We start from the raw sequence: 26,335 nt of genomic DNA, 5'->3' as shown, positions 1-26,335 counted from the left end.
AGGCTTTCTGGAAGCAACCCTGTGACAACTGTCCCTCACTTTGCCTAGCACAAGAGTCTTCACTCACCTAAGTACAAACCATGATGTCACAGAGCAGCATCTAAAACGGGTGTTTATTTTCCCATTGTGGGATTTTCTATACATAAGCTTGTTCTAAATAAAAGTTTTTAGCTCTAATAATGCATTCGAGCAGAATGCAAAAAGGCAGATAAACATAAAAGTGGTCCCTTTCCCCTGCTTCCAGAACATGCAATTGGTATCAGTCTACCATGAGAAAACGTCACAATCCCCAACAGAGTCCTTTTCTCCCTGAATTACAGAATATATTTCTTTTTTAAGTCCGAACTACAAGTTGGTCCCGCATTTCAGTACCAAGACAATTGAAAAGAAAGATGTGGAATCTGAAACCCGTTTTCCAAAACACAAGGTCATTCATGGAGGAGGGCCATTTCCGGAGTAATCCACAAAATTCTTTGAAGCTGGTAATGTGGCTTCCATACTCTATGTTCACCAGAAGAAGTTGAGATTTAATACCTCCGCAACATAAATTTTAAAATAGCTTTTAAAAACAAAGTTACATTTCTTATTCTTTTGAAAGGAAAGAAATGGAAGAGATCAAGGAAAATGTGGAGAGCTGTAGGACACTCTGAGGAATAATCCCATGGTTTTAAGGATCTCCAGTTCTGGGCACCTGGGTGGCTCAGTTGGCTGAGCCTTCAGCTGGAGTCCCGGGATCGAGTCTCACGTAGGGCTCCCAGCTCCACGGGGAATCTGCTTCTCTCTCTGACCTTCTCCTCACTCATACTCTCTCTCACTGTCTCTCTCTCTCAAATAAATAAATAAAATATTAAAAAAAAAACATAAAGACAATGAGGGGTACTTGGGTGGCTCAATTCTCCAGAATGTTGAATTTCATTTCTTAAAAGGTTATGGTCTCCTTTTCCTCCATGTGTCTGTCCTACTCCCACTCTTCTAATACTTATTCATAATGAGGTCATTTACTGGCATTAGCGTAGCCAATAGAGAGCCAAATGGGACATCAGGACAGTCCAGTATCCACTTAGCTGGCTGTAAGCGGAGGGCGGGGGTGGGGAAAGGATGGGAGAGCACTCTGTGGAAGGAGAAACAAGATGGCGGTGATGGGGTGTCACATGACACCTGACCACACTTGTCACCTCACAGAGCCCATCACATGACCCATGTTGCTTTAATATCCACAAGGGCCAGGGAGAGCTACAGTCCTGAGGTGAACTCGAGAGAGGATGGCCAGCCAATTGGTTACTGGTAAAGTATGTTCATGTGTTAGAGACGTGGTTGTTTGAGTCTTGGATCCACAGAGTCCAAAAAATCACAACCAGGATTTCGTGCTACAGCTTTCTTATTCATGCAGACACACACACAATCTATATTCTGCCTGGTTAGTAACTCACACCTATCTTCATTACCAAAAACTTTAAAATTTACAATCTGGATTTAGCACCCAGTAAGCCCCCGCACTGTGTAGTTCCACAAACCATCCACAAAATTCAATTCAAATTGCAAAAGGGATACAGAACTCACTGATTAATTCAGGCAAAGCCCAGAGTATATGTGAAAAAAGATTGTACTCTTTTCTTCCATAACATTCTTTCCCCAAGATCATAAATCTCGGGAGCGCTGACTTTCCATCTTAGGAAAGGGAACGTCATCTGAGGCAGTGGATAAATCACCTCGGAGAATAGTTATTCATTGTGGGCAAATAAAAATGTAAGCCAGGCAGATGGTGAAAAGCTCATTGCTCCTGGTATAATTTCATGGGTATAGGCCAACAAGGGGAAAAGAGGAGTGGGTTGTGAAATCTGGGGCCACTTTATAGGAGGAGAGGAAACACCCCCAAAACCAGAATACTAAAAATTGTCATACCACATCACTGCAATCTCTTCAACTCTTCTCCTCTGGTTCAGATCTGACTTCCTCCCTTCGTGACAACAGCAGTGATAGGAAGGCAGAGAGAGGAGGAAAAAAACCCTACAAAACTCGGTAGGGTTTTAAGCCCCTTCATTCACCGGGTTCAAAGGGCTTAAACTTTTGACTACTGATGCAGAGTAGACTAAATTATACCAGCCGGTATGGAATTTTTTCATATGGCTCCGGCTCACACCTGTCAAATCCAAGGTGGCTCCCTCCCCAACACTCTGGGCGTGGGTGTTTATGTCACAAAGCCACACTGGCTGGCAGGGGAGGGGAGAGAAGGGAGGCAACAGAGTGACCACTCCTAAGGCTACCCCCAAAGACCTGCTTATTCCAATAATGAAACCCTTTAAAAGTCCTCAGACACACACTACCAGCCCCCTTGAAAGTAGATCTGGAACCTTCAGCTATATTCCAACTCTCTCTTATAAAAGCAACACACTTGGCCACCTGGGTGGCTCAGTTGGTTAAGCATCTGACTAGTTCAGTTCAAGTCGTGAGATCCAGCCCCACGTCGGGCTCTACACTCAGTGGGGAGTTTGCTTGAGATTCTCTCTTCCTCTCCCTCCAACCCTTCTCGGCTTCAGGATCTCTCTCTCTCTCTAAAAGACAGAACAAAACAAAACAACAACAAAAAACACCCAATCAAGAAAACAAAACTTAATTACCACCCACAGAAAGGGAGAGAGGAAGAGAAAGAGAAGTAGGATGGAAGGAGAAACAAGTTCTTGGAAAGGGAGGATAAACCGAAATGAATCCCCCAAAGCTGCAGAGGAAATCACACTGTCCTGCCCTGTAGTAGAAGAGCCCAATGATACCACCAGAAACGGAGCCCTTGAAAAAATGCATACAAGGCTTAGTTCAGTGTGGGTGGTTATATTTGTTGTTGATATGTTAAGAAGAAAGGGCAGAAAAATGTGAAGTTTTTTTTTTGTTTTGTTTTGTTTTGTTTTTAACAAGACCAAAAGGTGCTTTTAGCCATGGGAGGCAGAACAAACAGCCTTCTAGAATATCATAAAAGGGCGCCTGGGCGGTTCAGTCATTAAGCATCTGCCTTCCACTCAGGTCATGATCCCATGATCGAGCCCCTCATTGGGCTCCCTGCTCAGCGGGAAACCTGCTTCTCCCTCTCCCACTCCCCCAGCTTGTGTTCCCTCTCTGGCTGTCTCTCTCTCTTTCTGTCAAATAAATAAAATCTTAAAAAAAAAAAAAAAAAAGAATACATAAAAACATGTCTTCAACTTCCATGACATCTCACAGATGATCATCTTATTTGCTACAGGCCACAGGTAGATTTGTAGTCACATACCTCTAGGACCTACACTGTCTAATACTAACCTGGAAATGTCTCTTAGCTATAAACCATTTCTCGGGCTTCTCATCTCAAGACATTTAAAAAAAAAATTCTAACTATTGTGAAATATGCAGGGAGTTAAGAAGCTGGGTATCTTAGTCCACTCAGGCTGCCTTCACAAAATACCATGAACAAGGTGGTGTAAACAAGAGAATTTATTTTCTCACAGTTCTAGAGGCTGGCTGGAAGATGGAGAGCTGGTTCCAGCATGACTGGGTTCTGTGAGAGTGCCCTTCCTGGTTTGGGGGTCCTCACAGGGCAGAGAGAGAGATTTCTCCTCTTACAAGACTCTAGTCCTATTGGATTAGGATCCAGAATGAGGGCCCCACCCTTATGACCTCATTTACCTTAGCTGTGTCCTAAAGACACCACCTCCCTGATACTGTCATATCTGGGGTGATGGCTTCAACACATGAATTTGCAAGGGGAGGTGGGCACAATTCAGTTTCTACTATTAGGTTATGAAAATCTGCTAAACTAAGGAGTCCTCCATTCAATGTCCAGCACACAGTAACTCAATGTTTGATGAATGAAGAGACACCAGAGTAGATGGATAATTACTGTCTTACTATGCTGACACCCAAAGCAAACTTCAGAGGGAGTAGTGTATCTGTACACACAAATAAGAACCTGGAGCCTTCATATTCTTAGTAAGTCCTGAGGGCTTGTTAGCTAAGAGGCATATCTTGTACATTTGCCTGATCGATGGACTACTTTCCTTCCAGACCAAGAGCCAGAAGAGCAGAAGGAAAAAACCCTGATGATCAAGCCATGGCTCATTCTTAGTGTCAGAACCTACAGAGAATGCCCTCAGTGGTTATAGTAAGAGTTCCACATACGATCTCCACTACTACATTCTAGTACTTTGGTATAGGCAGTCAGGGCCAATGGCTAGAAATGGACTGATGAGGTCCTGGAAAGGTCCAGGATGTTCGCCATTAATGAATCTTCTGTCACATCAGTGTATGTAACTCATATGCCACACAATAGTTTAAGCCTACTTCTACCGGGTCTTCCAGAATCTCTAGGGAAGGGTAAGGAATAAGAGATGAGAACATGGAAGAAGCATATCTTTTAGTTAAGAACAGTACACATGGGCCATATCACTAACATTCATTCACCAAATATTTACAGAATGTCTATTAAGTGCCGAGTACTTTCCTGAATATTTTGGAATCTTGAAAGGAGAATCAAAGATAGGGTCTACCCTCAAAGAACCTGGCCTCTAAGATGAAATGGTTGGGTTAGAAAAGTCTTAGGAAGATGGAGATGATATGTGCATGAAGAAAAGGTGTTTGGGGCAGACTGAGGGGTCCAATGGATACCATCTGTTACTGTCCTCTGTATCTGCAGATGCCCTCTTCTTCCTTGTTGAACAGAAAATCAATCTTGAGATTCCTAGGTCTCAAGATCCCTTGACTCAGGTAAGGCACACTTTTCCACGGCCACAGAGAGGCACTCACAATTACTTTGAAGCCATCAAGGAAATCGAGTTGCCATGTTGGAAATACCAACAGCAAGTTATAGCTCTTGCATGGAGGCATGACCCATTTTAGTTACGATATAACAGGAGAAGTATATAGGGGGCGGGGGGGGGAGCCACCCTTCCGACATAAAGAGTCTTGAAAACAATAAGTCTTTAGAAGAGCCTCCCCTCTGCCTACATTCTGAAGGATACCAGTGTGGGGATGTAATGCTTGGCACTGTAGCTGTCACACTGCAATCATGAAGTGACACATATAAGGATAAAAAGCCAATAGCAAGAAGAATAGAAGAAACCCACACATACACATCCATATTTAAGAAGTAATCAACTTTTACATGATTAAAAACACATGAAATGTACCCTGTTAGCAAAGTTTTAGGTGTACAGTACTATTAACTACACACGTGTTGTTGCACAGATTTCTAGAACTTTCCCTTTTGCATGACTGGGTTTCTAAACTCTTTGACTAGCATCTCTTGAGTTCTCCCTCCCCACCAACCCTCTGCCCCCAGCAACAAACAGTCTGCTTCCTGTTTGAGACTGACTCCTCAGACACCTCATATCAACGGAATCATGCAGTATTCGTCCTGTGACCAGCTGACTTCACTCAGCATCATGGTCTCAAGGCTCATCCATGTTGCAGCAAGTGACAGGATTTTATTCTTTCTAAAGGCTGAATACCAGTGCATCAGATGTATATGCCACATTTTCTTTATCCATTCCTTCACTAATGGCCATTTAATCTCTTGATTATTCTGAATAATCATCACTATCTGAGATCCTGGTTTCAAGTCTTTTGGCTACACACACAAAAGTGAGATATCTGGGTCATACAATAGTTCTATTTTTAATTTTTTGAGGAACTTCCAGACGGTTTCCAGAAGCCTGTACCTTTGAGGCCCTCATGAGTTGCTATACCAAACATGTTAGTACTTATTGGCAGAATTCTCACTATGTGAGAAGACTTTATTTATAGCTTGAGCCACTAATTGTTGGATTCTCAGTTTTTGTAACTGAAAAGAACCCTACTAAATACAGGAGATGGTCTGGTGTACAGGAAAGGCACTGGCTTGGGAAAGAGGAAGTCCAGATACCCATCTTGTCTCCCACAGGCCAGTTGTGTGGACTTTCGGCAAGAGTCAGCCACTCTATTTGGAGTGCCATCCATTGGATGGCAACCAATGGAGAGTAGCCATCGGACCCCTAACGATGCTTCTAAGATTAAGTGCTTCAGAGGCCATGATTCAAAGAGGGAAAAAGTCTGTTCTATAGGACCGGGGAAGGAGATACAATCAAACTTGTGACAGGATGGGGAGTGGGGTAGGGAGGGGGAATCTTATCACCCACAAACTTCCTTGTTACAAATTCTAACAAATGTGATCAACATTCCCTGTGTAATGACCGTTTGAAATTCAATTTTGCAGCATTATCACAGAATTCTATAAGGTGATTTTCAACTGCTGTAAGTCAGTGATAGCTGTCTCACTCCTTCATTAAATGGTTGGAATCAAATAAACATGTGTCACGTATTTGAACAAATGCATAAGGCCAAACATTTGTGTTAATTATTCAAAGGTTCAAAACAACATATTACTTGATCTTCCAAAATTTATCACCATCCCATGCCTGATAAATACTCTCAGTCACATCTACTCACACATTTATGTATTACAGAGATGAAGAAATGATAAAAATGGGCTGAGGGGATTATACTGGCCAGGCTTCAACTTGAATGTCAGAGGATGTCAATCTGCCAGCATCCTATGTCATTAAGTGGTTCAAAAGTTCAGTGCTAAAATGACGAATCCACCAAGGGCATAGAAATTCTTCTCAAGGCAAAATTCAGCTGAATCTTTTATATGTGCCTCCCTTCTTTATCCTGCAAAATAACCTCCTCCCTTGGGGGAGAGAAGGAGAGACTGACATGCTTACTTAAAAATCCAATTTTGCAATTTTCTAACTGAAGCTCATTTGGCTAAATGCTAGTGGTCAGTACTTAGGGGCATTATGAGAAGACTCTTTGATCTTGGGGGTGGGCGCGGTGTATAGGGTATGGGGTCTCTTGATAGCAAATAGTTGCCACTGTAGTTCAGACAATTAACCAGGCAATGTTTATAAAGGAACAATCAAGCCAGGAACTGACAGTGTGTTGTTGTTGGTGTTGTTAAGATTTATTTCTTTTAGACTGGGGGAGAGGTGGGGAGCAGAGGGAGAGAATCTTCAAGCAGACTCCCCACTGAGCATGGAGCCAGAGGCTGGGCTCAGCTATCACAACCCATAAGATCATGACCTGAGCGGAAACCAAGAGTCAAATGTTTAACTGACTAAGGTCCCCTCGGGGTCCCACTCAACAGCATGCTCTTGAGGCATAAGCTTTAAAACCCTCTAGTTCAGGGTTTCCAATAGAGAGCTAAATAGAACTGACCCTCCATCTTCTCCCTCCAGGACAGGGGTAGATATCTGAGCACCAAATATTTGCCATATATGATTAATACAACATTACTTTAAATGCTTCCCTTTTTCTACCTTACCCACAGGGTGGGTTTTGAATAAGTTAAGTTTACCAAATGCTCTTCAACTGGTGAATGGATAAAAAACTCTGAATCCAGTGGCTACTATTCAGCAAGAAGAAGACATGGACCACTGACCAACATAACAACATGGATGAATGGCAAAAGCATTCCACAGAACAAAAAGAAGCCCTACTAAAAAGGCTACATACTGTATGATTTCATTTACACAGCACTCCAGAAAAGGCAAAGCTGTATGGACAGAAAACAGAGGAGGACGGCCGAGGGCTTAACTATAAAGGAACACAAGGGAATTTTGGAAAGTGACAGAATTATTCCATATTTTAATGTACTTAAAAGTGATAAAATTGCATTTTAAAGGGGTGACTTTTATTATTTTTGAATTATCCTCAATAAAACTTACTTTTAGAAATATTAAGGTTCCGTCCCTCTAGAATGGTAGGTATACATGGTCACGTTCCCAATCGTCTCCATGCTGCCCTCTACCTTCTGATTCCAATCGTTCACTCACTCTTGATCCACAGCAGGAAATAGAAACCACACCAGGTATTTCAATGAGAAAGGGACTGGGTATGGGAATTAGGTGCTTACAGAATCTCTGAAAGGTATGGAGGAGCAAAGTCCCCCTTCAACTTTTCATTTCAAGGACACGGCATGGTAGGAAGTCATGGTCCCAGTGTCAGGAACTGGCCGCTGCTCCCTGCCCAACAGCATGTCATGTCCGTGCGGGTGAGCCTAAGGCCCCAGGACAATGCATGCGGCCCCCGCAAGTGCCTCAAACACCCACATCCCCCTGACCTTGCCTACTAGTAGCACCAGCAGAGGAAACCCCGTCTCCATCTCAGCCTTCCAAATCTCACACAGATGCATTTATGGAACCTATCATGAATTCAGAAACACAGCTGTAAGAAATTCGGGGACATGTTGTTGGGTTTCCCATTGGGAGAGTGGAAATGAAGGTCAAGAGAGCAAATCCCAGTATCTCCCCATCATGGTTCTCCCTGTCGTGGCACAAGGCATCTTCCCGGAAGACAGCATAACACAAACCTTTTTCTGTCTAAATTTAAATTTCAAACGGTGCTAAGAGACTTGAAAAATTGTTCTGCTAATGGTTAAAACCAAGATCCTAACTCATTTCATTATGGAAGAATATTTCATTTTCACATATAGTTAGTTCTAGACCCAGCAGAATAAAAATTTTAAGATCACTGCATTTGATAACAGAGCCAACCACAGTTCTGCTCTAACTCATGTATTAAATACACATTGGTCTTTGAGTTTTTTTCTGCTGGGAATTAAACAGATGAAGCTTGAAAATGCATTAATTTTCCAGGTATCTGTAAGTTGTTTTACAGTAAAGCCAGCACTAGGGTAGGGAGTCTGACACTGTGATTTATAACAAGAAATATGTATTTGGTTTTGTCCCCATTCCTGGCACAGTGCTCCTGAAACTCTAGGAATTCCTGAAAGGATGAGAGAGGATGAAGGTGTCTTTTGTTATATTAATGAGTGACCTTTAGAAGCCCCTAGGTAACCTAAGTATAGGGACCGTTTCCAGTGGAACTAACACTGTGACTAGAGAGGGGTACAACTTTCAGTCCCACCCCAACTTCCAGGAGGCAGGGGTGGGGCTGGAGACAGAGTTCAGTCACCAAAGATTTAATCAATCTTGCCTCTGGAATGAAGCTTCCAGAAAACTCCAAAACAATCGGGTTCAGAGAGCTTCCAGCTTGGTGAACATGGAGAGGTGTTGCAAGAGAGGTGCTGGGGAGGGCATGGCAGCTCATGCACCTTCCCCAAGCATCTCTTCCCTTTGTTCCTGAATTATAACCTCTTATAATAAACTGGGAAGTGTTTCTCTGAGTTCTGCGAGCCACTAGAGCAATTATTCAAACCCAAGATGGGGGCCATGAGAACCACTGATCTACAGCCCGTTGGTCAGAAGTACACATGACCTGAACTTGTGATTGGCTGAAAGTGTGGGGGGCAGGAGGGGGGGGCAGAAGAGTCTTGTGAGGCTGAGCCCTCAGCCTCTGGGATCTGAAACTCCCCAGGTAGACCATGTCAGAGCTGAACGGAACAGTAGGATGCCCAGTCTGTGTCCAGTGAGAACTGGAGTGAGTCAAATTGCTTGATGGTATTAAAAAAGCACACACCTGTCAGAGGGAGGTATATGATTTATATCCTAATTATTGTTTCTAAAGATTTAACACGAGCAACAAACCAGAAGAAAATAGTGTGCTCAGCGAAAGTGCCACAGTAACTATGATCCTGAGTTTCACCAGCGATCACTCACATAGTAACTCTATTCTCTATATCGAAGGGTTAAGGAACATATTCATAAGGAATTTTTAGCCTCTAGGAATTTCACTTCCTCCTTGGGTTATTTCTCCAAATTCTACAAAAAGGAGGTAATGGCAACATTTTCCTTTTTTCTGACAGGAAAAGGACAGGGTCAATATTGCTAGCTTCTTCAGTTCTTAAAACAAAAACAAAAAGTGACAAAGCATAATGACCTGAAGTAAAAATAGTATCTAACTAACAAGCGCTGTTGGGGTTGTGAGAAGCAGCTACCAGAGCCGTCGCTAGAAAGAAAATGAAAAGGAGTCTCGTACTTTGCCTTCTCCAAAAACCATCAAAACACCACCATGTCCTCATTAAGTCCTCACTGCTATGAAGACTCCCCCATAAACGTCTTACACCATTCTCACTGGGGTAAAGGTAATACGACAACCTATGCTGCTAACTAATGCTGTTCCTAACTCCAGGGTAAGTTCTTCCTAGTTCTTCTCCTTCGAAGTACTATTAAAAAGTTGAACTTGGGAGCTAGTTATTTCTTGTGGACAATCATACACTCTTCTGCCAAGGCCAGTGACCACTAAAGCAAAGGGGGCAACAATTTTAAGTTAAAAGGACAGCCCTGGCCTCTCGAGCTTTAGCGTAACAGGAGGTGCTCTCAGGGAAAAGCAGAAGAAACTTGAAGAAGGATTCACAGATGGGAACGGCACCAGCCCTAATAAGTAAGCTTCTTAGGTTACGGCTTCTGTTGGGTTTTGCCCAAGAATGCTGCCAGGAATGATATCCTACAAAGTTGTTACTAAAGATCTAATGACATATTTCCTTACTCTTAATTTTTCCCTAGAGCTAGACTTTAAATGTATTTATTATGATGTGAACTTCCAAAGGTTCTCTGCCAAGGGAATGGAGGATATTATTGTAGGTTTCAACTCTTGAGCGGCTAAGCACCCACCGTCAAATGTCACCCCACCCAAGACTCTCTGAAGAACAACAGGGAGACAGGGCTCCTACCATTTACTCCATCACCAACTCACCTGCCAGTTCATCTACACATCAGCTTCAAGTGTTTTCAACCTGAAATTCCTGGTACAGGTAAAGGGAAGTGCCTCGGAGAATCTCACGTCCCCTACTCGTTTCATACCCTGCGAAGGCACCTTAGAGATGCGAATGGAATGCCTGTAGTCAGGCTGATCCTACCTCCGTAAGAGCCAAGCTACCAAAGTCCCTGTCCCAGAATGTAATTATGGGAAGCCTGGAAAAAATTTTCAGTTGATAACCAAGATAACTGTTGGACCCAGGCAGCTGCCTTGGGGCTCTCGACCTTCCCCAGGAGATTTTATGAGCACCATACATGTTTCAGGCTAAGGGCGTTCAGCTAGAATTAAGAACAACCTCTAACACGTGGATCTGGTACAGCTCCGCCTAGTTCACAAGGTCACGTAGACAGAACGTGCGCATCAAAATAAAAAGAAAATACAGAAGTTCCCTCGAGACACAAAGGAACACGCTGCATCTGGCTTCCTTCCAGCAGCCACTTGGGAGGCACGGTTAGTGGGGAGAGGCGTGTGGGCAGAGGGCAGTCCAGGGAGCCTGCGGAAGCCAGGCCAGTCAGGAAGCTCTGCAGGGGCTGTCCCCACCCCAACCTGGCAGGGCACGGGTCCCCTGCAGCTGGAGGGGAGGCCCAGGAGTCTCAGCCATGGCCCCGGGACAGGTGGGGGCAGGGACACTGGTCTGGCTCTGGAACATGCAGAGGTCGAGCATGTGAGGCGGGAGCTCATGTTAGCACGAACCACACCAAGAAGCCATTATTCAGGGGAGCGACAATATATTGTAACTGCTCCCGGCATGTCAACAGGCATCATTTTAATGGGCGCATTTGAATTTCTCCCACTTGAAGTTAAAACAACTCCCATTTCGATGAAAATAGGAGATTTCCTCATTGGAAAGATCACATTTCAGCCGTGGCAGCTGCCAGACACGAGAACAGAAGTGCCAGGCATGCCCAGAGCCGATTTTGTCTCTCCAGGCAAGGCTCCCATTTTATAATTTGTCTCCTCTTCAAACAAAGAGAGGAGCAAGTTACAAATATAATTATTACGTTTCTGAACAAGCGAGAACACAAGCCACAGGAGTGCTAAGAGAGAACTAACGGCTCGCTTACCTCGGGCTCCGGCGGCAAGCTTTGCTCATCTTCAGCGGAGTTTGGTAAAATCGCCCAGGTTATGTTGGCACTGGCTGATGGTAAAGAGCCAAGTGTCCCATTTTTCAGCTGCTCTGTGGAATGTGACTTGGGCCCGTGCCATCCCAGGATGTTTTCTGCAATAAAGACCTAGAATGATGCCAAGTATTTTCCAATTTAAACATTTACAGCTCAAAAAATATCTGTAACCCACTGTATAAGGAGACAGACTTGAAATGGGCCCAGTTTGGAGTGGACTGTGGTAAATTTAAGTGGGCTTGTTCTGAACGAGGTACCAAGTGTGGATACGGATCTGTTTATAAATTAGTCCCTATATGATGCCAGTGACCAGAATCACCATAGGCTGTTTCTTTCCCCATCCGTGGGGTTGGGAGGGGGAAGGCGTGTCATATTCACCAAAGCCAGATTTTAAGTGTTTTTCTTAATTTCTAAGAAAAAAATATTTACCTAAAGATATTTATCATTAAGACATTAGAATAAACAACAAATCAAACTTTATCAGGAAGGGGTTGCTCAGATTGTGGTTTAATTGCCAATCGCATGACCATAGCTCTGAAAAGTGGCCGGCATCATGTGGCCCTCCTCCGTGACTGCTGGGGCAGAAGTCAGGAAGTCCCATAACAAAGGACATGTGTTCATTCCATTCTAGCAAGAAACACATTTATAAACACCAGTCGGATAAACCAAAAGCATTTTTCTGATTCTCCCTCAACCCTGGGGTGGGGGGCGGAGGAGACAAAGACTTCCTTAACTGTAATCCTGTTTATTTATTTTGGAGTCAGATGTTATGCTTATTAGTGGGGACAGGAGTAAACACAGGGGATTCCTTTCCCAATTCCACCACTGGAGTAAGAATAGGTCTCAATCTCAGCTGACTCTCCCCCTGAAGACTGTGTTCTCTGTCTCAGAGCAAAGATAAGGGATGAAGAAAAGGTAGACTGAAAGTGGATGCTGCTTTACATGAACTAGAACTTGACCAGCAGGGTCTCTGATGTTCTATCAGGAAAGTAATCCTATCCATTAGCCTTTTCCTTAGAGTTACTCCAAGAAAAATCTACAAGTATCCCAGACATTTAATACCTTGGGAGACTCTAGTTGGTGGAAACAAAGTAACAGAGCCAGCTGAGATGGCTGCATGGGTTCTGAGAGTGTGTGTTCCTCTCCAACACAAGCATATTTTTAGGCAGAAATTTTTTTTTAAGAAACATCAAGTGTTAGATCACACAGCTGTGGCTTAAAAGCCTCAAGTGGCTTCTCATGGCAACTGGAACGCTGTCCAGCTGCCTGGCTAGTAAGACCGTCCAGTCTCATTTCATTTTCTCCTCATTGCTCACTGCGCTCAAGTCATGCTGGTAGTTTTTCCATTCTCCCAGTGAGCCAAGTTCACTCAGGTCAAGAGCCTTTGGGCCACACCCTTCCATCTGCTCTGAACGCCACCACCTCCCCCTGCCCCCACCCCCCACCCTGCCGTTCTTCTACATGGAGGAAAGGCCTCCTCCATAAACCCAGTTCACTCAAATATCACTTGATCAGAGAAGCTCCCGGGGAGCTTCCCAGCCAAAGCACTGCTCCAAAGGCACGCCCCATCCCATTGGTCAGTTTTCTGTCTTCACAGCACTCAGTGCGATCTGAACTCACCCTGCTCATTAGCTGGTCTACTGTGTTTCTCTTCTCCCTAAAACGTCAGCTCCCATAAGCAGAGACAGTATTGCCCTTGCTCATGTCTGGGTCTCCAGAACCTAGAATACGGTCTGGCAAAGAGAATGCACTCAATAATTATGTGCCAAAATGAATAAATGACTATTAAGATTTTTTTTTCTAAAGATTTTATTTCTTTGATAGAGACACAGTGAGAGCAAGAACACAAGCAGGGGGAGTGGGACAGAGAGAAGCAGGCTCCCCGCTGAGCAGGGAGCCTAATACGGGGCTCGATCTCAGGACCCTGTAATCATGACCTCAGCTGAAGGCAGTCACTTAACGAATGAGCCACTCAGGTGCCCCAACTATTAAGATTTTTATAGACAGGGACTCCTGAGTGGCTCAATAGTTAAGCATCTGCCTTCAGCCCCGTATTAGGCTCCCTGCTCAGTAGAGAGCCTGCTTCTCCCTCTGTCTGCTGTGCCCTGTGTTTGTGCACTCTCTCTCCCTCTTTCTCTCTGACCAAAAAAAAAAGATTTCAAAAGGAATGTGTATTTCATGACTTCTTAAAAATTAAGAAATGAGAGATGGCAAAAAGGAGAAAGTAGGGGCACCTGGGTGGCTCAGTGACCTATGAAAAAGAGAAGCAGAATCAGGAACTCAAGCCTGGAAAAGTTGTGTATTAAAAGCACTGAACACCATTAAACACAGAACTGAGTCGAGCTGGGATCAGGGGAAGTAAGAAGGACATTCCCCTTGGGTATAATTTTAAAGTGGCACCAACAAGACACTCAGTAATCAAGATAAATTACATTTTCACACACTATTTTTAAAACCAGAATTAATGGAAAAAGTTTTACAAGACTTAGTCTTCCTTGACTCGCTGTGTTGAATCCTGTCTTAATTTAAAATTTTATATTTTGTTCATCCTGGATTATTTCTGCATTAATTTTGGTTTAAAGGCATGTCATTAAAGCATCATTCATCTTAATTATTTGGCACTCCTTAAATTTATGCTCAAGGTGAGTGTTTCATAGACCTCACCCCAATCCCAGGCCTGGAGTGAACTGAAATAATTTTTCTGAACATAGTTACATGGGCAACCTGGGTGGTTCAGTGGGTTAAAGCCTCCACCTTCAGCTCAGGTCATGATCTCAGGGTCCTGGGATTGAGCCCCGCATCGGGCTCTCTGCTCAGCAGGGAGCCTGCTTCCTCCTCTCCCTCTGCCTGCCTTTCTGCCTACTTGTGATCTCTGTCAAGTAAATAAATAAAAATCTTAAGAAAATATAAAATAAAATAAAATAAAAATAAACATAGTTACATGACTGAATATTAATATTATTTTAAAGAGATTCAATCATTATCAAATTAAGTATTAAATTAGTGTTAAATATTAACAACAGCCCCCGTATTACATTACCAAAAATTGGGAAGCTTATCAGAGAAACAGGAAATTAAGTTTTCATCACTAAAGGAGAGAGTCAAAAAAAGGGTCATCTACCCAGGGGTGCCTGGGTAGCTCAGTAGGTTAAGCCTCTGCCTTCGGCTCAGGTCATGGTCTCAGGGTCCTGGGATTGAGCCCCGCATCAGGCTCTCTGCTTGGCAGGGAGCCTGCTTCCCTTCTCTCTCTTTCTGCTTCTCTGCCTAATTCTGATCTCTCTCTCTCTCTGTGTCAAATAAATAAAATCTTTAAAAAATAAAAAAGAAGAAGAGGAAGGGTCATTCTTGAGTTTGATGATTAGAAAAATATAGGTTAGGCCTATGTTTACTGTAGCATTATTTACAATAGCCAAATTATGGAAGTAGCCCAAGTGCCCATCCATAGATGAATGGATAAAAATAATACACAAACACACACACACACAAATATTACTCAGTCATGAAAGAACGAAATCTTAACATATGCAACAACATGGATGGAGCTAGACAGTATTATGCTAAGCAAAATAAGTCAGTCAGAGAAAGACAAATACATATGATTTCATTCACATGTAGAATTTAAGAAACAATTTAAGAAAACAAGCAAAGAAATAAAAGAGAAAATACAGGTTAAAGAATGCTTATGAAAAACAATGTTGGGGTGTCCAGGTGGCTCAGTCAGTTATGCATTTGACTTTTGGTTTTGTCTTGGGTCATGACATTAGGGTCATGGGATCAAGCCCCAAGTTGGGCTCTGTGCTGAGCCCTGTGCTGAGTCTACCTGTCTCTCTCCCTCTCCTTCTCCAGCTCGCATGCACTTTCTCTCCAAAATAAATAAATAAATAAGAGCCTAAAAGAAAACAAAACAAAACAAAAAAACCCAAAAAACCAGGGTCAGCTGGGTGGCTCTGTTGGCTAAGCCTCTGCCTTCAGCTCAGGTCATGATCTCAGGGTCCTGGGATGGAGTCCCACATCAGGCTCCCTGCTCACTGGGGAGCCTGATCTTTCTTTCCTCCCCCACTTGTGCTCTCTCTCACTATCTCTGTTGCTATCTGTGTGTCTGTCTCTCGCTCCCAAATAAATTAATTAATTAAAACTGAAACTTAAAAAAAAATTTTTTTAAAAACCACAACTGCTACTAGAATTTATATGCCTATTGTTCCCAAAACACTAAAGATGATGAGCCAAGGAAGTACAACCTATGCAGCAAAATAAAGAGAAAACAAGAAACGCCACATGGAAGCAGAAAAACAAAAGGCATCAAGGATCCTGCCAAGGAAACAAATCGCAGTTTAAAGAAATAAAGAAATGGACTGCATTACCCCATTGAAAGGCAGGCGCTCAAGATGGCGTCCTAAAACCAACGCAAGTCTAGACCATACATCCCTAATTCTAAGACACACCCATTTCACAAACACTCCTAAACAAGTTTATCCTACAGTCCGATTTCAGTGGCAGCTGTCCTTTCTCATCGGCACAGAGGACGATGGTGTGTTTTATTGCTGGTGGCGTCTGACAGTTAAGGAAACGTGCTCCACCTACAGAAAGTGACTCCAGTAGGAAGATGGTCAAAGACAGACCGGGACGTCCAAAGGCAAGGACAACTGGGAACAGCTATGAACTGTCAACTCAAGTAGCCAGAGATCCACCCTCTGTCTTTCCCTCTGGAAACACTCTAACGCTCATGAGCAGGGAGACTATGGAAGATGACAGAACAGAAGAGAACAGGAAGGCGGAGGCTGGTCCCCCAAACTGCAAATCCAGTCCTTACGAGAGGCATTTTACACACACCTGTAAGTCCTCACATGACACACCGGCGTCCACAGGACAACAGGGAGGAAGGAAAGCAACTACAAGTGATTTAGTTCCCCCGAACCAACTAGAAGCAGAAAGAAAGCAACAGGAGACTTAACTGTGGGCATTAAGGCTGGACTGTGAAGCTATTTTCGTATGTCCTTGGCCATGAGCCTTGCTTGGAGTGTTGAGAGCTGCAGTCCCCAGGTTGGGGCTAAGATGCCTCTGCCCAGAGGCCAGTGACAGGTGACAGCACCTGTCCCTCATCCTACGACACAGTGACTTCATGCTTCCTATGCTCAGTAAACCTACATTTTCCAAAACAGAGTAAAATGGATATTTACAAACCTGAAGACAGCAGAGGACACATTGACAATAGAAAGCTATGATGTTAATATCTAACCGCTTTCTTCAGGGAGAATGTGCCACTCAAAATCTCCGTCTGGATAGTTCTAACAACAACAATGACAAAATCCACCCATCTGGAACCGTCTACAACGCTAGTTTTTCTTTTTTCCCCAATAGGTTATTTACTGGCAGAATCATCATGTTTCCATCTTGGCTTTTAACCACAAAATGAGGGAAGGGGACTTCTGTGGGGTACATTCTCACCAGAAACAGAAGGTGTTCTTTCTCACTGGAAAGAAGGTGTAAAAGACGGAGATAACAAAGTGGAAAGAGAGGAACACCGGCAGTCTGAAGACGTCTCTGGAAAAAAGAGAAGAATAGCAGAAGGAAGAAGGCCCCCCAGCCAGAGAGGCCACAAAGGCCTTATGAGAGGCTCACCTATTTACCCTTTTTGCCAAACTGCCAAATGGAAAGGTCAAAGCAACTGGCTTCTAACTGACAAGCCCCACAAAACTTGTAAGAGAATGAAAAAGTTATTGGAAGGACAAGTTAAGAAAAGGATGTTGAACTCTGCTCTGGTTCTCCTCTCCTCAGTGACACCTCTCTTGATCACTTGTCCTGATTTATGTCCAAGGGCACGTGGGTCACCTGCTGCAATTTCCCAAGGCTCTGCTGTCACTTGCTCTGGCAGCTCTGACTCCAGCATGTTTTTCCCAGCATGCCTTGCACCGACCATGCTGTCAGCATCCAGCTCTTACCTGGCTCTAGAATGTATTGTCTGGTTACAGGTGTCTGCTCTGACTCCTGAACCACGCTCCCTTGATCAAGACCTGCAAGCAAGGAATTAACCAGAAGCAATGCCAACAGGGGACTCTACATCCCAAACCAGTCCAAAGGTCCAGTTTCTCACCCACACTGGCAACCCATCCAAAGCCCATACCCCCAAGCAGCTCGGCTTTTTCCAAATGTGAGTGAAGTCCTGCCCACCTTTCCGAGTAGAGTCAGAGGGACACACCTCTAAACTAGGGAGAACGGATGCCTACCTACCCATCCCCATCAATCATTTGCCTCCACCAAGCTATTCAAGTAGATTTACTAGTCTCCAAGACCAGAACTAGAGGAGCCCCGGCCAAGAGGGCAAGTTATTTGATTAATCTAAAATACAAACGTCTCCATAAACAGAAATTAAAGGAAACATTTCAGGCCACTATATCTTAGAGATAAGATCAGAGATGGGTCTAGGAGCCCCAAATGCATAAATAGTAGGCAGAGGAATACTGTAGCATTTTTGGATTTCAGTTCAGTCGCTCGAGAGCTTGAGATGAAATGAGCGTTAAGGAGCAACGTTTACAGATAAAGGCTCCAAAGCCAACACGTTCCCTGCAAGATAAGGTGAAATGCTACAGAAGATGAAATGCTACAAGCCCACAAATTAATTTTTGATTCAGAAAAGGGGCAGAAGAAATACAAGAGTGTGAGGGTCAGAAAGCAAAGAGGACAGAATCAAAAACAGTGCATGTGGATATTCGGTGCGCTGCGGGCAATCTTGTGTCTTCCTGCCCATCGAACATTTAAAGGAAAACCTGATACAGTGGCACTTTAATGAGATTTTGATTCCCATCAACCCAGGCTGGCACTCCTTAGATATAAACATTAGATTTTTATCCATGGGAGTCAGGTTATTGTAACTATTACTGAGTTCAAGAACCCTGAGATTCTAAGGAAAGGTATCTTGTGGTGACACTCCCCGGTTGCCACATTTTCCTCTTCCACTAGCTGGAGATTCTGGAATTTCATTTTAATGGCAGCCAAGTATGATGTTTTGGATGCAGGAAGTAATTGAATGCTTCCCCCAATGTGTACCATAGATTGAAAAGAACCAGCACAATGTTTTAAAACTTAAGGGGCTATTATATGTAATTTTTAAGAGGGTTAAAAGTTAAAAGAAGACAAAACAGAAGAACCTTCATGATGCTTCATGCTCCCCCATCCTCCATCCCTCAGTCAAGTTCCTTGATAAAAATGGCTAAAGTAGGGGATGGGGTTGGGGAGTGGGTGATGTAGGTGAAGGGGATTAAGAGGTATCAATTTTCAGTTATAAAATAAATAAATCATAGGGATGAAAATTATAGCACAGGGAATACAGTTAATAATATCACGATACACTTGGGGCACCTGGGTGGCTCAGTGGGTTAAAGCCTCTACCTTCAGCTCAGGTCATGATCTCAGGGTCATGGGATCAAGCCCCACATCAGGCTCTCTGCTTGGCAGGGAGCCTGCCTCCTCCTCTCTCTGTCTCTGCCTACTTGTGATTTCTGTCAGATAAATAAATAAAATCTTTAAAAAAAAAAAATAATAATAATAATACCATAATATACTTAAGGGCATCTAGGTGACTCAGTTGGTTGAGCTTCTGACTATTGATTTCGGCTCAGGTCATGATCTTGGGGTCATGAAATCAAGCCCCCTTGCATCTCATCCAAATGATGGGCATAATATTATCTAGTCTGTAAAGATTTCAGAAAAGGGGCAGCAAAGGCCATACTCTGGCAGGACTGGAGCTCAGTAAATGAGGGTGGGTAGGACAAGAAGACACTTCTCTGGAAAACCAACATCTCTCTTAACCTCAACACAACAAAAGGGCAAAGAGGACTTGAGAAAAGCATGAAATACAGACTGTCACTCATAAGCCAGTTTTTCTTTCATCATCTAAGTTGTCTCATTTCCTGATTACATGTACACCGGGCAACAAAGCTCAAAGAGGCTTCTGTTGGTCTCTTCATTCCAATACTTTGTAATGACATTCAACGTGACCAACCTTGAGCTATGACATTCATCTTCATCCCTGAATTTAATCTTCCCTAGTATCTTTGTATCTACTTATTGATTAAGTCTTCCTCCAAAAGGATTTAGGCCTCTTGAGGAAGAGTATTATTATCTCTAGCTTCTTGAAAAAGAGCTAGAAATGCTTCTGGTAGGTATCGGAGAGGAAGGCTCACACAGATCCAGGAGGAGGCATACGGGAGCCTGCTCCCTGAGCAACTGTGGGCAGGGCCAGGCACAGGAAACAATATGCTTGTCCTTCCTCAGCGTGTGGGGTGCATGATGGTGGACACCCATCGAGGTGCAGTTAGCAAAATGGATGGTATAGCAACATATCTCAGAAACACAGCACGGAGTGCCAAGTCACAAATGGAATGACATACAGAACAGGATGCCAGCCAGCCTGAAAGCAGTTCCAAAGTATTCCTGTAAACACATTAGTTAAATCTTTCGTGGGATGTTGTAGTTCTAATTGGCCAAAGCAAAAGAGAGCCCAAACTGGGTCAAGAAGGAGAGAGGGACAAATGAAGAAACAGATGGAATAAATGGTCAGACAGGTAGAAGGTGGATATAGTGGATTTGAAGGAGGAAGGCCACAGGGGAGACACACACAGACGCGCATCGCCCGGAGGTCACATCATCGGCACACTCGCCCACGTGGAGGTCTTACCTGAGGCCCCCAGCTTGTGGCTGGGCTGGCCCACCTGCTGCACACTCTGCTGGAGCAAGTGGAGGCACTCCCCAAGGCAGCTGAGGGTGGCGGCAGAGGTAGCTTTCAGGAGCAGCAGATCCTGGTCCAAGGCAGTGAGGGGGCCAGAGCCTGGCAGAGACTCGATGGCGTGCACGAGGTTCTTTTGCTGTCCTTCCACCTGGTTCATCATCTACAAAATGGGAAGACGGCAAAGAGGTGAGAGAGGACAGTCCTCCTTTCAGGAGGCTGGGGAGCAGCTCTTGACACCCAGGGGGCTGGACGAGAGAGGTAAGAGGGGAGATGAAGCATCACCCCCAGACTGCGGGTGGCGTGACAGTCTACTCAGAGGGTGCTCAGTACACGTTAGTATTTTGACCACACAGGCCTGGGTGAAATCTCAGTAAATCTCTTCGACGGCATACAGCTGCAGCTCTGATCCCAAGAGCTCTAGAGCTAAAAGAGTTCATTAGGGCCATCCTCATGTATGTTACTGATCTTCAGAGGGCAAGTCAGTGATAAATATGGTAAAGGTAGAAGTCTTGGGGCACCTGAGTGGCTCAATCACTAAGCGTCTGCCTTTGACTCAGGTCATGACCTCAGGGACCTGGGATTGAGTCCCCCGTATCGGGCTCCCTGCTTGGCAGGAAGGAAGACTGCTTCTCCCTCTCCCACTCCCCCTGCTTGTATTCCCTCTCTCACTGTCTCTTGTCAAATAAATAAAGTCTTTAAAAAAATAAAAAATAAAGGTAGAAGTCTTTGTGGGACGTCATTAAGGTTCTTTCACTCCAACAGATTATCGGAGACAGTGGATGAACTGTGGCTTGGCCTCAAAGCAAGACCAACTCCCTACTTTTCCTCCAGCCCCAACGCCTATCTGCTCGGCAGTCTTTTTGAAGCTCAAGAAACAGAAGCGAAATTTTGGGCTGGCATTTGCATGAGTGAGATCACAGTGAAGCTAGCCATAGATCATTCCACCCCAAAAATGCTAAATCGGATGTGACTTTCACACCGTGTAAGATGCCAGGAGGAAGCGAAAACCCAGAAACCCTAGGGCTTCTGCCAGCCCTATCCTGCAGCTGAAACTTTGATGGCCCCAAAGAACCATATTTTGTGGCCTGTACTCAATCCACAAGCTCAGATAAGCCACAGTCTATTTGCATCTTTGAACGGACAAATCAAGCAGAAAGGAAGTCAAGACCTAGAAAAGAAGTTGATAGGTTAGCTTGTGAGTTTCATCTCCCTTGTGTTCCACAACTTTCCAAAAAAGACGAAGCACATAAAGTGCATGCCCAGCAAATAAACAGTCGCTCCAGGAAAGGGAAGGGGGCAAAGTGACTCGCCGAGGTCCCAGGGCTGCTCTGCATCAGAGGTAGCAGCCAAAATCTGGTTTCTAGACTCTGGTCGGCTGTTCTTTCAGCTCCCCACCCAAAAGCCATCTTCAATGTGAGCCCCTAACTCTGCCTTTGTTGCCATCTACCCCAGAAGATCCTGGTTACCCTCATGATGTCACCAGGTGGGGAGAAGCAATAATTCCGTAAGGAACCCCTGGAACTGGACCACAAATCTCATTCCATGCTCAGCCTTATTTTTCTATTTCCTCTTTGAAAACAGACACCTGCTGTTTTCTATCATTCTGTGTCATTGGCTTTTATTTAAAAAAAAAAAAAAAAAAAGCTCATCCATTGTAATCCTTTATATCGAAATAGGTGCCACTACTTCAAAAAGATACAGTTTTTGAATCACAGGTAAGCCAACTGCACCAACCTGGCTTGGACTCGTCACCTCATTGTGCACACCAATCCTCTGGCCATGCAAATTATTTTTTGCAGATTACAAAGGTTATGCCTGGTGCTGTGGTTCTTAAAAAAAAAATAGGGATGCCTGGGTGGCTCAGTGGGTTAAGGGCTCTGCCTTTGGCCCAGGTCATGATCCCAGGGTCCTGGGATCAAGCCCCGCATCAGGCTCTCTGCTCAGCAGGAAGCCTGTTTCCTCCTCCTCCTCCTCTCTCTCTCTCTGCCTGCCTCTCTGCCTACTTGTGATCTCTGTCTGTCAAATAAATAAATAAATCTTTTTTAAAAAAGGGGGGGGGACACAAGAGGGGCTAAGTTAAGTATTCACTTCTGCCTTCAGATCTTTGCTTAAAAGCCATCTTCTCTGCAAAGTTTCCTAAGCCACATCATTTAGAACTGTATTTCCAAGGGCACCTGGCTGCCTCAGTTGGACCCTTGGATCTCGGGTTGGGAAGGGGGGAGTTTGAGCCCCACCTTGGGTGTAGAGATTACATAAAAATAAATCCTTAAAAAAAAACACTGTATCTCCAGTCCAACCCTTGGCACCCCCCCATCCTCCTTACTAATTTTTCTCCATAGCACTTACCACCTTCCAACCTAACTGGTCATTTGCTTACTGTGTTCATTTGCACTAGTCATCATTATCTGTGCTGTTCACTGATCTATCCCAAGTACAGCAAAATATCTGTGACGTGAATAAATGAATCCCCAGTCTCACTCTTCTCTGAGGTACAAAGGAACTGATTTTTGACACAAAGTCTACAGACATCATTATACTCAATTAACATAATAGGGCTGAAGATTTAGTAAGGGATAATACCTCCATTATGAGTCTAGGTTTACCAAGAATTACTCCAACTGGTTAAATTTAACTTGACACCAGACAAAATGTTTATGTGTTCTTTGACAGTTCTATATATAGAACTAACAGAGAGAAGTGGATTTTGAGCTATTTGTCATAGTCAACATTTCTGTAAATTCCCACCATAAAATCTTGTCTTAGAAACATGAGGTGTTGAAAGGGAAGAAGAAAACGTAATGAAGAAAACATGTAATACATTGTTCTTGACTATTACGGATGATACGCAATGCTTAAAAGATGAGTAAAATCAAGCCATTAAGCATATGGGATACACTTCTTTTTAATCAATAGAAAGAACTATATTCCAATGATATAGTATAGAATACTTGTTATTTCACAAGCATAAAATATTACATATAAATTACTTGTTATGTAATTGTCATGTTGTAAGCATAAATTATTACACATAAATTGCATAAAATTACATAAAATATTACATATTACATCTGTAAGAATTGACTTACAGAATTTTCTACATCATTACAGCAGAGACACATGCCCAGACATGGAATCCACATATCTCCTCTCTAGAAAGTATTCAATGTAATTGAGAGCCTCTTGCTAGTGCCCGAGGCAGGACAGCCTGCTTGTGTGTGTGTATGTGTGTGTGGGGGGGGTCATCTGAGCCAGCAATGGGAGAGACTTGACAGTTACAATGATTTCACACTGAGCAGTGGCAGGGGGTACGGGGATGCTTAATACCTTACAGGCCAGAGTACAGTCCTCCTAAAACATGTTCTGCCTTGCTCAAAAAGCCATTGAGAAACTCTGTGCTAGAGTTTTATCAATAACCAAGAACCCAATGGATTCCAACATCTTTCTGGGTAAACTGAGTCTAGCACAGTGCTTGACACACAGCAGACATTCCCTAAAGATTCGTTTTCTCCCCCTTTTTCATGTGACACAAAACCAACCCAATCCTTTAATGAGAACACTGATGTCATCTTCGCTTCATGTTAATTCCATCAGGCTCCACAAGAAATTGAAGGATCCCGCAAAGAGACAGGATTCCTAGCCTTGGAGCTGTGTATCACAGTCATTACTGCTCTAACATTTCTGAGACTGAGAGGCACTGAGGAAGAGTCTTCATCAGACTTTGGAAGAACATGTTTTAGCTTCTTCCACAACTAATTTAATTAAAAGCACCTATGAGAAGATGGATATGGCACTGAAAAGCTGTATGCAACAATACTGATGGCAAATGTTTAAAGCATCCCCTCTCCCTTTTAAGGTTCTTTTTTTTTTTTAAAGTGGGCTCCATGCCCAGTGTGGAGCCCAACATGGAGCCCAAGGTGGGGCTTGAACTCATGACCCTGGGATCAAGACCTGAGCTGAGATCAAGAGTTGGATGCTTAACCCAATCAGCTACCCAGGTAGGTACCCGGCTTCGAGGTTCGCATGGACTTATCAGGAGAAGAGCAAAGCACAGGCATCGATGAGTAGGTTTGCCTACTGCAACCAGTTTTTGAAAAAGTTGAAACCACTTACTTTAATTATGTAAGTTCCACATCCAAGCCCTTAACACTTTTTTCTGAAGCACATCCACATCAATTGTTTATGGGTTTTGTTTTTGGTTTTTTTTTTTTTTTTTTTGGGGATTTCTACATTTCTTTCTTTCTTTTTTTTTTATAAACATATATTTTTAACCCCAGGGGTACAGGTCTGTGAATCACCAGGTTTACACACTTCACAGCACTCACCAAAGCACATACCCTCCCCAATGTCCATAATCCCACCCCCTTCTCCCAAACCCCCTCCCCCCAGCAACCCTCAGTTTGTTTTGTGAGATTAAGAGTCACTTATGGTTTGTCTTCCTCCCAATAGGAGAAGAATAAATCAACTGTTTATGGTTTTTAAGAACAAAGTGCCCACATTTCATCTCTTCCTGGTGTTCCAGAATCAGGGATATCACCATCTTATATAGCACAGGTACAAAATGGGACCCCAAATGAAATTTCAGATATCCACCCCTGAAAATGTCAACTCTGAGGTTATAAAATCAACCATATGTAGGTCACATCGAACTTCAGAGATAAGCAAATGTCACGGAGGAAAAAAAATCCTATGGTCCATTTTTTCATAGTACAAATAATGAATGGTGTACGTACTACAAAATCAAAAGGAGAGAATGCTAATAAAATCAGTGGCTGCAGATTTTATTGCTTTATTTCAATAAAGCTGTGTAAAAGGAGATTTCAAAAAGGAGTAAGCAAGGTTAGCTAAGAAAGTCTCTTTAAAATGGGCTCAGGAGGGGCGCCTGGGTAGCTCAGTGGGTTAAAGCCTCTGCCTTCAGCTCAGGTCATGATTCCAGGGTCCTGGGGTTGAGCCCCGCATCGGGCTCTCCGCTCAGCAGGGAGCCTGCTTCCCCCTCCCTCTCTCTCTCTGCCTGCCTCTTTGCCCACTTGTAATCTCTGTCTGTCAAATAAATAAATAAAATCTTAAAAAAAAAAATGGGCTCAGGAGGCTATCAGGGAGGAGGAATTGATGTGCATCCTAAGAACCGCGAACTTTTTGCCAGTTGCAAACCCTCAGCCTGGACTTAACGCCCTCCTCATGACGAGCCCTGAATCACTGGCTATCTCCACTTCAAAAAGAGTCAGTGGGATCTGACAAATTTCAACCCTCCATCTGCATGCTAACCCAACCAATGCTGGTTAACCTAGCTTCAATCCCTGTTTTGCATAGAGGACCTGAATGAGAACAGTACTCATTTTTCTGCCTTTGTAACTCCACCCCCTTTGTTCCCTTTGAAACAAGAGTCGGGTTTCTACATGAACTGTGTCTCCCGAATTCCAATTCTCATTGCCCAAATAAATACCCGTTGGCTTACCTTTTGAATGAATTATTTCTTGATCAACAGCTGAAACCACGATAAAGAGGCTAAAACCTAACGTGATCCAGCTCAAAGAGCTCAGATCCGGCTGAAGAGAGACCTGAAGGGGAAAGCAGGGGCCCAGGGGCTTCCAAAGTCTGACTGTTTCAGACTTCTCAGAACTGCAACCTTGGAGCAGGTTTTGAGAGATGCCTGAAAGATCGAGTCCATGGTCAAATATCCATGAACACCAGTTCATCCACTGGTAATCAAAGAATCAGCATCAGGCACCTCGAGATAAAGACTCCTTATCCTCAAGTTACCAGGGCTGCTTGCTCA

At 43.7% G+C, this 26,335-nt stretch overlaps 1 protein-coding gene across 4 annotated transcripts in view; it reads right to left on the bottom strand.

Annotated features, from left to right (window-relative positions):
• Positions 1-26,335, bottom strand: part of OSBPL10 (oxysterol binding protein like 10) — a 349,809-nt gene that overhangs the window by 89,208 nt on the left and 234,266 nt on the right. For all 4 annotated transcript variants that reach the window (XM_059390786.1, XM_059390789.1, XM_059390788.1 and 1 more), the window contains 2 exons: positions 20,512-20,722; positions 11,781-11,935 (listed from right to left, as the gene is read on the bottom strand). In XM_059390786.1, the coding sequence (XP_059246769.1) occupies positions 11,781-11,935; positions 20,512-20,722 (366 nt within the window). The remainder of the gene's footprint in view (positions 1-11,780; positions 11,936-20,511; positions 20,723-26,335) is intronic.

Source organism: Mustela nigripes, chromosome 2, assembly GCF_022355385.1.
Source record: "Mustela nigripes isolate SB6536 chromosome 2, MUSNIG.SB6536, whole genome shotgun sequence".
NCBI lineage: Eukaryota > Metazoa > Chordata > Mammalia > Carnivora > Mustelidae > Mustela > Mustela nigripes.
This window is presented reverse-complemented; position numbering and strand designations above follow the sequence as displayed.